General features: G+C 45.8%; 1 protein-coding gene across 1 annotated transcript in view; it reads left to right on the forward strand.

Annotated features, from left to right (window-relative positions):
- Positions 1–13913, forward strand: part of LOC138489167 (keratin, type II cytoskeletal 8-like) — an 82610-nt gene that overhangs the window by 20870 nt on the left and 47827 nt on the right. Inside the window, exons 2-5 of the mRNA XM_069616825.1 lie at positions 4118–4326; positions 8598–8658; positions 10423–10518; positions 10718–10882. Coding sequence (XP_069472926.1) covers positions 4118–4326; positions 8598–8658; positions 10423–10518; positions 10718–10882 — 531 coding nt within the window. The remainder of the gene's footprint in view (positions 1–4117; positions 4327–8597; positions 8659–10422; positions 10519–10717; positions 10883–13913) is intronic.

Raw genomic sequence — 13913 nt, forward strand, 5'->3', positions numbered from 1 at the left:
GAAGTTGGCAGCACCCTTCGCATGGAGCCCGTAGGGGATCATATATTTGGGAATATTCATAACTCCACAGCTGGTACACAGTAAACTGTCCCCCCATGTTCGCCTCCATCAAAGCTGACTTACATAGGTGGAAATTACTTAGAATTTCCTGGCTGGGCTGTTTAGTGGCGGTGAAGATGGTGACCATCTCCTGATTACTTTACCTCCTCCAGGCTATGCCGCTGCCCGTCCCGAGTAAGTTCTTCCGGGAACTGGGTAAACTGACAGGTGGCTTCACCGGGCAGAGCAAGAGACCACACATCAATCGTACCCTGTTAATGTCCCTGAGAAGGGAGGGGGGTTGGCACTTCCCAACTTCCAACTGTACTATGATGTGGCCCAGATTAGGATAAAAAGGGAATGGTTTTCGGGTAAAGGGGGTAAACAATGGGTATCAATGGACCGGGTGGTAGTGGGGCATGATTTAAGCAAAGTTCTTTGGTTGACGAGCCAGGACAGGCCTTGACGCATGCACTCCAGTGCCATAACAAAATGAGTGGCTGATACCTGGGATGCATTAGCCCAAAAATATGTCATCACAACATTGTCCTCTCTGTTTACGTCTATCTTTCATAACCCAGGCTTTACACTGGGGACCAGAATATGGGGCATTTATCAGATGGCAGGTGGCGGGTAGGGGGGTGCTGGAGGATTCTGGACATGTTCCAGGATTAGACAATTAGGAACATAAACAAAGCTTTGGGGTGAACGATCACAAAGGGCTATGGTACTGCCGGATTAGAAACTGGGTCATGAACCCAGATATTAAAGCAGCAGCGACCCAACTGTTTTTGATGTTTGAAAAATTCCTCACACCACATCATGGGGCAAAGGGCCTTATCTCTGGAATCTATAAGATCCTAGATGATGCCATTCCCAGGATCTCGTGGCCATATATGAAAGAGTGGGAGAAAACAATAGGGAAGGAGATTCCCAGGGAGTACTGGGAGAAACTATTGTGGCTTGTGCCGAGGCAAGCAAGGGCATCCCAACTTCAGGAATCCTGGTACCAGTTGATTTTCCGGTGGCACTATACTCCTGTACTCCGAGACCCCCGTCCAGCCCATAGAGCCGAGGCTTGCTCAGAAGTACTTTAAGACGAGATAGCTGCACCCTTGAGATGGATGGGGGTGCAGATTCATTACTCCACCACCAATCAATAAGGACAACTCAATGGTTTGGCAAAGGGAGTCCGTTTAATGACAAGTACAGAAAACGGGGAGTCATGGATATCAGCAGTGATGCAATCGTCCTTCTCCCTTCAAACTCCAACGAACCTCATACAAGTTGTAACATTTATACTCAAAACTCGTCATCACTGACATATAACACTCAAAAGTTAACGTGCAATTCTATTGGTTAGGAAAAGGTAACTTTACTGTAGGTTCTTTGTCTGTATATGGTAACGGAGTAAGGAGATTGGGTAAACTCTGTCAGGTGGGCATCTAAGCCCTTCCTTCAAAAAGGACTACTGTAGACGTCACTAAAAGTACGACATCTCATTGGTTCTAATAACTATAGGACCCTATAGGACCCTATAGAACTATAGATTATTTGGTCCACTGTGATTGGGTTAGCAGCAACCCCATGCATACTTTTCCACTTTGCTTAGCAGCACGCAGAATGGTCGGCCAGGTGCGGGGTGCCCCTTAGTTGCCCGGCCTTCCTCCGATTAAGGTTATAATCAATCATCACTTTAGTGTCCATGGGCCTCATTACGACCCTGGCGGAAAGGGGTTTGCGGCAGCGTTAGCTGCGCCAACCCCTTTCCGCCAATTCCGAGTTCCCTTTCCGCCATGGCGGATTTTACACCTGCTTTTAGCGGGTGTAAAAAACCATGGCGGAAAGGGACCTTGGTGTTAATTACGCCACCGTAATTTACGGTGGCGTAATTAACGCCTTCCCCACTCCCATTATGCCCTATGGGGCAAAAATGGGAATGGGGAAGGGTAAATGGGGATTGGGGATTTACCGCCCCGCCAAAGTCGGAATGGGGCGGTAAATCCCCTTACCGCCATGGCGTAAACGTAGTTTACGCCATGGCGGTAAAGTCACGGCCCTGGCGGTAACTTACCGCCAGGGTCGTAATGAGGCCCCATGTGTCAATTAGTTCACTGTGGTTGGCCTTTAGACTGCATCCTCTGTCTGGAAAAGTTCTGATATCGCCTCCTGGTCTGGTGTCAAGCGTAGGTGTGAACCCTTGCTTCTTCTTGCTCGGCTGGTCACGTGATTCCCACACCGTGAATTTGTCTCTTTTCTCTCAATTTATGTATTTGATTCTTATTTAGCCCACCACCTGCCTACGTCTTCTTATCTCGACCTTTCAAAGGCAGGATATTCTATTCTCAGTTTCAATCAGATGTAGCTACTGTTCGCTTCTTTTATTAGTATGACCTTGGCTTTCCTGGCACGAGTTGCCTCTGCTGAGTTTCGATTCAGCCGTCTCTTCTCGTTTTGCTAAATATGAATCTGTTCTCGTTTGGCCTTTAGTAACCTGGGTTGATTTTGCTTCTTGTGCAAAGTAGAAATACACTTCTAATACTGTGCTTTATTTTGAGGTAGATTGTGGATAATGGCGCTTGCCACACTACTCTTCTACTAATCATAGCAAGCCGCACTGTTTTCTTGGCTTTCTTGCGGTTCCAAGCATATTTACAGGTGTAAACTGGTCATTATCTTCATCTTGCTTACAGCTTAACCTTCTTTGCGTTATGACATCGTCCTTTCACTTTAGGTTCACGATATCCTTTTTCATGGCGTTTCATCTCTTTGTGTCATTCTCTGGTTGTCATTTCTTCTATATTTGAGTCAGTCCGGGTTCTTGTGATCTCACCATTCGTCTTCCATTAAGACCTTTTTGGTTTCTTCCGGGACTGTACTTAGGCAATCTTCATTTCGTCTCATTTGTTGGTAGGGTTTTCTTAATGGATACCTCACTGTCCATGGTTGTCTGGGTATCTGTACTTCAATAGGTATTGCTCTTCTGATAGACACGGGGCAGAGCCCTACAGCGGCTCTCTGCTGGTTTATTTGCTCATCATACATCACATATCTCGGTGTGAATGTTCCTGGTACTTCAAAATGGACGATTGGAGTACAGGCTTTATTTGGGACCTCCTCTACACTCCAGTTAGGCTGCACAAAATATATCCAGAATCCACACAGGCCTGCTGGAGAGGGTGCAGGGGCTTTGGTACAAAGCCGCATATGTGGTGGAAGTGACCCATTTTTGTGTCTTTTTGGAGAGAGGGTTAGGTGGCACAAATGCTGGCCTTCGGGGAAATGGCTAGGACCCCCACCTGGAGCAGGTTATATTGGGCTTGGATAAGGAGAAAGGGTGGGGACACAGAGGCAGCAGGAAAGCCTGACTGGTGTCAACGCTGGCAGCAATGTTGCTCATTGCGCAAAAATGGGAGGGGGCAGAAACCCTAACTTTGCAGGACTGGTTCTGCAATGTGTGGGACTTTGTGGCACTGGATTGGGCTACCTATGCGATGGATAACAGATTACCACCATTTGCTAAAGACTGGGTGATGTTCTGTCCTTAATGAGAGAAGACTACAGAATACAATGGTGCCCCCAGCGCCTGAAACTCTTGGACCTCAATTAACTCATAGGCCCTCTATAGGGCCACCCCCGACAAGAACTGAACGTTCATTTCTGGGAGGGGGAAACAGGGGTAGGGAAGGGGTGGGAATGTTATATTTATGTTCATTGTTCACTTGAAAAGAATAAAAGTAAATTAAAAAAAAAGTTCACTTGTTGAACTATAAAACTTCATTAAAAAAAAATTAAAAGAGAGAAGTAGCGCAAAAGTGAACTCGGTTGACCGAAACAGATAAAAGTGGGTAGTATGTGTGGTGGTGCGGGATTTGCTCCGATGAGGGTGCTGCGGGTGTGTTGTGGCTGGATCTGCATCCAAGAGCGTTTGAGGGCATCCTGATGTGATCTTAAGTCCTTATTGAGATTGTTTGTGCTTGACACTTTGTGGTCGATTTCACAGCACCTAATTCCTTACTCCAGAAGCTGGGCATGATCTCTCCGTTCTAATGATTTGATTTTTTAAATTGGTTTTCAGGTGCGTGATTTGGAGCGGCAGAATAAGATCCTCGAAGCCCAGCTCAGCCTGCTGAAGGACAGGAACTCGTACAAGTCCAACGCCAACCAGATCATGCAGGTCTCCAGCAACAACCTGAAGCAGCAGATCGACAACCTGCTCCGCGAGAAGGAGAAGCTGGAAACAGAGCTCGCCAACATGGAGGCCCTGCTGAAAGATCTAAAAAACAGGTGTGTGGCCGCTGTCGGACTGACGAGTCAGATCAGTGTAAGACAGATGCAGACAAGTGGAAAGAGAAAACGTTAGAAGGCATTGAATGGCGACATACCGAAATCAGCAAAAAAGGCCTTGGCACTGGGGGGAAAACCCATGGCAGTTAAAAGATCCAGGCTTTTGGGAGATTGCTGCAAATATTAGTTCAACATAGGCAAATGTAACACAACAAAAGGATGGTTTCTTGGGTTTCCAACAACGAAGTCTCTTTCTGAGGTAATATGGCCAACCTCAATAGTACTCCACGCAAAATCCCTTCACAGGATGTATCATTACTCCTCTGTCACTCACTTCTTTCTTGGCTCTTCATTCTGTACTCTTCACACCTCTGCTTCTCATCCTGGACTACTGGGAGATCCCTTTTTCTAGGCCTCAGGGCCCTATGCTTGCTTGAACTTGTGGCTGTGAAGATGGTAACAGCTAGGACAGGTTGAACATGAGGTAATCCCCAAAGCTTGTACCAGCAGCCTCGCTACTTGAGCCCCTCTATGGGCTTCATCTTTCAGCCTTCTCCCCCACCCTGCCATAGGGACCTGGTTCTAGTCACCAAGTCCTCACTCCCGAAAACATTCATTTCCAGTAGAAACCGAAAAAAATTGAATAAAGAAGCATTATATCCCTGGGCACAATCCCTGAATGCCGATATGGTTAAATTAGAGGATCTAGATGATATGTCAGATATGCTCATAAAGTCACTGAAAACAGTGACGGATAAGCTCGCTCCTGTTAAAAACAAAATGAAGCAAACTGTTCATAATAATAATTGGTTCTCCAAGGAATTGGCAGAATTAAAATCTAAGAAAAACAAACTTTTTCATGTGTGGAGAAATGATAAATCAGCCAGTAATCTTAAATCATATAAAAACAGCGCAGTTAACTTTAAAAAAGAGGTTATACTAGCCAAAAGGGAGGCATTGAATGAGAGGATCACCAATGCCAGATCAGATTGCAAGGAGCTGTTTAAAATATCAAAAGAACAAACTCACACATCAGGTCCCACTCCTGTTCCGATCATTAAAAATAAAGCTTGGTGTACAGAAATTCAGCAAGCTATGTCTAATAAACTAGACAAGATTAAAGAAACTATAGAGACCAAAAAACTTTCATTGAATACTTCGGATCTGCAGGAGAAGATGGCACATGCCAAAATTAAAGCAACAAATCAACCCACATTTAGTTTCTCGCCCATATCGGAAGAAGAATTAGCTAAAACTATTAGTCAGCTGAAGAACACAAGTTGTAAAGGTGATCTATGTTCTGCCATCATAATGAAGGAATGCCTACCTACCTTAATACCAGCCCTCACCAAATTTGTTAATGCCTCATTTGAGTCAAAGGTAGTGCCTATCAATCTGAAAAATGCATGGATTACACCTTTACTGAAAAAGCCCAATCTATGTCCGCTCACCCCTGCTAGTTAAAGGCCTATTACGAACACTGCCTTTCTTCTTAAGATACTAGATCGGGTGGCGTACAACCAGATCTAGTTATTTATGGAACAGAATCAAATTCTACATAATTATCAATCTGGGTTCCGTGCCAATCATGGCACGGAAACAGCGCTCCTCGCACTTAAATCCCATCTCATTCAGGGTATGGATAAGGGTCAGATTGCCTTATTGATGATTCTGGACCTCTCAGCAGCCTTTGACCTGGTGGACCATTTGATTCTGTCCACCAGGTTAAAAGAGAATGCATTTTTTTCTGAAGAGGCCATCCAATGGGTATCATCCTTCCTAAAGGATAGGCATATCAGAGTTGCCAGTGAAGTAGCAGAAGCCGATCCCGTGCTCCTACTATATGGAGTTCCACAGGGAGCATGCGTGTCTCCGTGCTTTTATAACATCTTCATGATCCCCTTCTTCCAGATGCTGGAAGAGGAAGGGATCGTGTTTGCAAATTACGCGGATGACACGCAATGCATCCTTCCTATTTCAGGAATACATCAAAAGGACGAAGCCTCCATTAATAGAATCTATGCGAAGATCCAAATCTGGATGGTAGCTAACGGATTGGCCCTGAATAGTGCCAAAACGGAGCTCCTTTTGGTAGGTTCGCCGAGCAAACTGGACAAATTAGGAGAGGAATATAAGAATATTAACCTGGACAATTGTGTCATTAATACACTGTCCAAGGTTAAGACGCTGGGCGTATGTCTGGATAGACATCTAAACATGAAGGCGCAGGTGAATAGTCTTGTCTCGTCAGCCTCCTACTTCCTCAAACTTTTTCGCCATCTTCGCCCATTTATTTCTGAAAAAAACTCAGAAACTTTGGCTAGAGCCATTATTGGCTCGAAATTAGACTATGGCTGTAGTCTCTTGGTGGGCATTCCGCAGTCGGAGATTCATCGCCTTCAGGTCATCCAAAATGGGGCAGTAAGAGTAGTAAAGGGCCTGAGAAAAAGAGATCACGTCTCGGAGGCCAGAAGGAGTCTCCACTGGCTACCAGTTGGAGCAAGAATTCAGTTCAGGCTCCTTCTGATAACCCAAAAATGCATTGTAGGCCCAATGCCATTGTATCTGAAGGAAGCTATTATCGTGAAAGACAAGGGAAAGTCACTGAGATCAGACAACTCAAATTTACTTGTTGTTCCTCGGCACAAGACCAATAAGACAAGGGTCTTTTGAAGTTGCGGCTCCTACAGCTTGGAACGCCCTCCCCACTCACATGAGAACCCTGGTTTCAACAGAACTCTTTAAAAAAAAGCTGAAAACACTGCTCTTCGTTTAGAGCCGTGTCAGTATTAACCATGGACTGCTTTTAGCTCTGATGTATATGTAGTTCTGTTCTGTGTTTGTTAGTCTGCGCCCATCAGCCTCCGGGTACCAGGTGCGCACTATAAATTCCTTAACATAACATAACAACACCCCACCCTCGCCTGCCTCCTCGGGTTCCAATGGTCTCTTGTCTAAGGAGTCCTTTCTTGCACCTCCTGCTCTTTTCCCTCCTCCATGTCTTTCATCTGCTCGAAGCCTCTCCACATTCTTGTACCCCCACCCTGACTACTTCACAACCCTAAGTCTTAGGTAGGGCCTGTTTCGCTTCCACCCCTCTCCTTTTCTCCTCTGACCTTGTCAGTGGTTGTCCTTCTCTCCTCCTCCATAAATCATTCTCCAACCTCAAACTCTTCTTTGTTAAACTCCTTCTCTGCCAACCTCCTCTTAAATGTATGTCTCCACCTCTCCCTTGATGTCTCTCCCAACTTCCTTTAGTCTCCTCCTCACTTCCTCTCCTTTAATGTCTCCTCCAACCTGTGGTTTATATCATAGCCAGGCTTATCTGTGTTCAGATTTGTATTAGTTTCAGGTGGGGAACTGGGTTGTTTGAATGCTGGATGTTTGTGGAATTCCTGCCAGGTAGCCTCTCCCCCGATTTGAGGAGAGGCAGCCCAAGCCTTGATGAGGGCCAGCCGCCATCTTGGGATACCATTTCATGAACGTTGGGAGTGGGGCTGCAGCAGCGGAATACAGTGTTTTGCAGTCACCTATGGTATCGCTCAGCCGCCTTCACACAGCAGTAAGATAGACGGTTCTTTCAGCGGGGTTGCTCGTGCACACGGGTTGACCACAAGGCCTGGTATTACTGCAGTGGTCCATGTGCTTCTCAAATACTTCTAACCTCGTTCTAGATTTGTGGGTAGGCCTAGTCCATTACTTCCAAAAGCTTCAATTTTATCTTGTCAGAAATTGTGAACATCTTACAAGCACTCTCATTGGGAGATAAAGGCCCCATGATTCATATGTGGGACATTTTTGGTATAGACTTGCCCCACAATATTGTTTGTGTTTGACATTCTACCTACACTGGGAGCACTTTTCAAATGGGTAGTGGGCAAGTTTTCTCTACATGCGATCATCATCGGCCAAAAGACCCAGGCACGGTGAGGTAAGCCAGGGGACCCTCCAAGCTCTCCCCAATACCCAACACCAAGCATTGTGTAGCAACAACCAGCCCTCGTTGTTAAGCATCCTCTGCAGCAGGAGTCTTTGTTACACCACTCATCCCATACCCAACCCAATTTATCAAGTGTTCTCTCCAAAATTGGAGTGTTGAGGACCTTGTGGTCTGACAGCCGCCATTGCATGTACAAACATGGCAGCGTTCTCAACATCCAACCTCCCGCTGCGCCGCTTCATAGTTAACAAGTACCCCACCCACAGCCACAGCTTTAACATAAATGATTTGAGGGACAGCAGTTGCAATAATCCTCCATTGACTTCTACAGGTACGAAGACGAAATCAACAGACGCAACCAGCTGGAGAATGACTTCGTTCTAACAAAAAAGGTACTTTATTCTGGCAAATTGCAACAATATGACTACCGGATTCCTTTAGTTTCATAGCGCTACGAAGAACAGGCGTTTGAGCTTAATGGTCTGTACACAAGGGTAAGTACTGCATTTTTGAAGATTTCCTGTTTGACTCCGAAGGTTTGCATGCAGGGTTTGAGGAAGCAGCTTGAGTGGGCGAAAGACAAAAACAAATAAGCATTAAAACATAAAGAAAGGAAAAAGGCTTTTTTATCTCGGGAGGATAGCTTAGGTGCAACGTGCTCGCCTTGGAAGCAAGACGACACGTAGCAACACAGGTTCGATCCATGGGTCAGCCCTTAGAAACCTCTGGGTATTAAGCGTGTTAAAAATAATCTATCATATCATATCAAAAAAGGAGATAAGCCTGTAAAGTAAAAAATTAAGTGAAAAAGAAAAACGCAATGGGAAAGAAAGTAAACAAAGGAATGTAAAAATAAAAGAACGTTAGAGTTTGAAATAAATGGAGACAAAGCATAAGAGGAAAGAAAGAAATGCAGAGTGAAGAAAGAAAGAGAATACAAAATATGTTGTTCAGATTACAGAAATAAATAAATCACCATTGCATAATACGTGTAAATCACGACTGCTGATGATGATAGGTTATTTATAATGTGCTTAATACCCAGAGGTTTCTAAGCACAGACCCGGGGATCCAACCCATGTTGCTCCGTTTCGTCTTGCTTCTAAGGCGAGCAACTCCCGAGATGTTGTTATGTTGTTATTCACATATTGTGCCTCACAGACTTAGAGGGTCACATCCATCCTTGAGAGCTGTCGATCTTGGTTTGATAAAGCTGTGTATAAAATAGCGCTGCCTAAGAAGACAAAGGCAATTACCTGGAACAAAAAGCATGCTTTGAGCTCATTTGCATATCCACAATGAATTGCCCAGTGACTCTGAACTGGTGGTGAACTTCCAGGAAAGGCTACTGGGTGACGGTGTGGCATGTGTGGTGTACCTGAAATGGCCTCTGCTTCTGCCATCTTATGACCTTGTAGTACACCCGAGGCATTGCTAGGGGTTGGGTGGCTCAGAGAGCTATAGCCCCAGGTCTTTTGGTTGTAGCCCCGGATAGAAGCTGAGGGGTTAAAACCAAAAAGTCTAGCTAGCCCCCAGTCCCAAAATGAGCGTAGCCCCAGATCTTTTCCAGACCTAGCAACACCCCTGTAGTACACACGTGGGTGTGCCTGGAAAATGCCTACAGCAATGCCAAAGCGATTGGCTTTGCCAATGCCTGTTTTTAATGGACAGAAACTGTACGAAGAACGGAAAAGGTGATGTACAGGTATCCCACTTTTCTTTCATTCTGCCCTCAAAGTTATCCTTATCTACAATATATGTCAGAAAGTATTACTGTAAGGTTTGGGAACTCGGGAGGATAGCTCAGGGGCTACATGCTTGCCTTGGAAGCAACACGACGGTCCGCACTTAGAAACCTCTGGGTATTAAGCGCATTATAAATAACCTATCATGTCATATCATATCATAACTGGTTGGGCTGACTTATTAGGTTCATCAAAACCGGAAAAGAAAGAAACAAAGGAAAGCAAAAAAGGAAAACCACAAAAACGACATAGGGTACATACAGGAATATTGAGCAAGTCAATAAAAAAGGCTTGTAAGAGCCATCATCTGAAAAACCTTTAACCTACAGTAACTTAATATCATAGCAAGTGAAAAAGTCATATCAGGCAAATGGAAGGGTGATGACTTCTTGTGTTATTGTCCATGCTTAGGACCTTGACGACACTTACCTCCAGAAGGTGGACACCGAGTCGAAGCTTGACAGCACCAGCGACGAGATCAATTACCTGCGGCAGCTCTTCGACGAGGTACGTGGGACAGGCCATTGTGGGGGGTTTAAATTGAAATAAGCCAGTGAAGCTCTAGGGTTTGACCCATAAATAATCCACCGGAACCCCAAATCTCATTCATATTCACTACCATCGGTTGTGTGATGCCTCCCCTAGGATTGACACACCTGTCTTCTGATCTTTACCCACTTTGCCTCATTCCGTTGTGCCTCCATAGGAGATCCGGGAGCTGGAGTCTCAGGTCCATAACGCTGAGATCACCGTCGAGTTGGACAACACCCGGGAGCTGGAGATGAAGCAGGTGATGGAGGAGGTGAAGCAGCAGTACCAGGCCATGGCCGAGAAGGGCCAGCAGGAGGCCGAGCACTGGTACAAGAGCAAGGTAAGTCCCATGTGGGCCAGGCAAGTAGAGACAGGCCCATTCTCCATCTATCATGGACAACTTGACACATTTTAACCTTTTTTGTTGGTTAAATTGGCTTCCATGGCTATCAGTCCCCAATGTATTTTTGGCATCAACCTGAAATAGATCCTGTTTGACTACGTATACAAAAGGGACATTAGCAGCCCGGTTGTTAACACTTTTATGTTTAATATTATTCTGTACCCCTGTCCTTCTTTCTCTATTCTCTTCTTATCTTTCCATTTTTCTCTTACATTCTCTCCTTCACTCCCTTGTGCATCACACTCTTCCCTTTCTGTCTCAACTTTTCTTTTCCCTCTCTGCTTCATTTATTTATTTATTATTTTTTCATTTGTTAAGCCAGAGGCATCAAGACGCTGGTTACATACAGTAAAAACACATATGTGACCAGTTACAGGGCGACGTCATTAGGTTCAGAGAGAGGGCATGTTCATAGAGAAGAGTAGCGTCTTAAGATGTTTCCGGAAAGCCCAATAGGATTGGTCAGATCTCAGAGTCAAGGGAAAGGAATTCCAAGTCTTGGGACTATGACCGGAAAGCTGGTTGCCCCCGCTCTCTTACGCCTGAATTGGGGGATGGGGAGTTGGTGAGAATAAGAGGAACGGGTGGGTCTTGAAGATTGGGCTGCATGGCAGTCCATTAAGTGGTGTCTGAGGGATGAATGGCTGGACTAGGCAAGCCTCACCCGAAGGGTACCCCTGCTTCCCCCCTTCTGTGCCTTCAGGGGTACATCTCGGATAGTAACTCTATCACATATGTGTCAGTCTCAGTGGCACATATGTGAGGGTCCCAGGATTATGAAAGGCTGCATCATGCATGCTTACAATGTAACTCTTTCCCTGCCCTGGTGAATGACTGCCATAAAGCCTCCCTATTGACATATACTGCACTTCTCAGAGGTTCTAATTTTATCGGCCTCTTATGTACGTTAAGCGGACATCTGATTGACCTGCCCCAGACCCACAGAAGTGTAAATGGCCACAAGCTCTCACAGTTATCTCCTTGTGTTATCTACTTCCGGGTTGAAAGGTAGGGTCGCCTCTACCCAGAAACAAACATAATAACTGCATTTTGCACCTACACATTCACAGGACCCTCTGTGTTAATATGCTTTTATACTGTGGCAAATTACCACAGTAGTAGTTTCAGAGACCCTAGGCTTGTTCGTAGAGTGACATACTGTGGCCCTGCCAAGATTATCCAGACCATAGTCTGCTGGAGGCAAGAAACCGAGTGAGAAAAAGAGAATAGATGGGAAAGCTGGAAACAGATGCCACAAAAACAGGGAGGGAGCGATGCAGAGGGAGAAGAATGTATTGTGATCGCATGGCTGCGTGTCTGTCCTGCGGAGTGGATCATAGATTTGCATAATTTATTATATCGTTAAGCCAGAGAGAAGTACAGCCATGCCTGGTGAAACAGAATTGAATCGACACTAGACCAAGAGGTTCCTGGAGAACTAAAGCATCAAAACTCTATAATAGGGAGCAAACCTTAATTCGGCAGGTGCTGGAAGGTAATCCGTATCAGGGGACCTCTTCCAACTGCACAGATACTTGCACATACATACCATTAGTACCTGGCACGCACGGCTGAACAGGAATACTGTGTGATGATTGGCTCATTTGCGAGCCATACCACACGGTATTCCCATCCACGCCGTGCGTGCCGGCTACTCTGTTCCCCTCGCGAGGGGCGTGGCAGCCCCTCAGCCAATGAGGAGGCTCGAAACGGGGAAATCCCCGCTCCGAGCCTCCCCATGGCTGGAGGCTTCCTTCGTCCCCCGCCGGGGACGCAGGTAATATTATTTTTTTTTCCCAGCCTTTCCTCCCTCCTCCCTCCCCATCCCACTTACCTTCTATCCCGCGATCTCCGGTGGGGGACGATTGAAACCTCCAGCCGTGTCGAGACTCGGAGCGGGGCCATCCCCGCTCCAAGCCTCCACACGGGCTGGAGTCTTCCATCGTCCCACGCCGGAGACCGCGGTACATTATTTATTTTTTTTCTTCCTCCCCATCCCCTCCCTTCCGCCCTCCCGACCCCACTTACCTTCTTTTTTCTTCTGGTCTCAGAAGCGAACGCGCTCGGAACACTTATGTTCCCAGCGCGTCCGCTCCTGATGCCCGCCATGGAAAGGGAAAACAGACTACGTTTTCCCTTTCCATGAAAAAAGCAATTAGTACCCCGGACTAATGGGCCGGGGTACTAATGGCAATATGCTGACTCCTCTGCACCATAAAGCAATAGAATTCAGCTATTAGTCAGGTTTAATTTCAGCCTGGCTACACACATAATTATACATCATGATGCACAACTCAACAATCTTTAGAACGCAGTTATCCACCACGAACAAATAGTCCTAACTGCACACATAATCTCATATACAAGCACCACCTCTGCTAGAATGCAGCTACCCAAAACAATTTGGCCTAGCTGCACACATACCACTGGTCTCACACAACCTCCACACTACTCCTAGAATGCAGCTACCCACCACAAAATTTGGTCTAACTGCACACATACTGAGTGCACACCCACACTACTTACCATCCTACTTTCTGCACTGACCTGGACTACGGTCCCCGAGGGCGTTCAACCCACAGCGTGTTGAGATCATACCAATGTAATGGTGAAAGGCACTATACAAATACCCCATAACATAACATAACATAAGGGAGAAGACGGATATGCCTGAAAGCATTGTGATAATTGGGTTGTGTCTCCAAGGCAGGTTTGGAGAATTGTAAGTTAGTACACAATTTAATGTTGGCTGCATAAGTGGCTTGAGAGTGTGCTCGGGCAACCATGTACATTGTATCCCAGGTCACACTCCAGGATGTTAATTCCTATGTCAGTGAAGAGTTTGATGGCCTACCTAGCTGGATAACATACCATGATGCATGTTACCTTCTTTTCCTGTTGCTAACCACTCTAACCAGCCTCATCCCACCCAACCCTCTACCTCAGCATTTCACTCACTCCTCACATT

The sequence above is a fragment of the Ambystoma mexicanum genome, chromosome 9 (genome assembly GCF_040938575.1).
Source record: "Ambystoma mexicanum isolate Mex_15411 chromosome 9, UKY_AmexF1_1, whole genome shotgun sequence".
Taxonomy (NCBI): Eukaryota; Metazoa; Chordata; class Amphibia; order Caudata; family Ambystomatidae; genus Ambystoma; species Ambystoma mexicanum.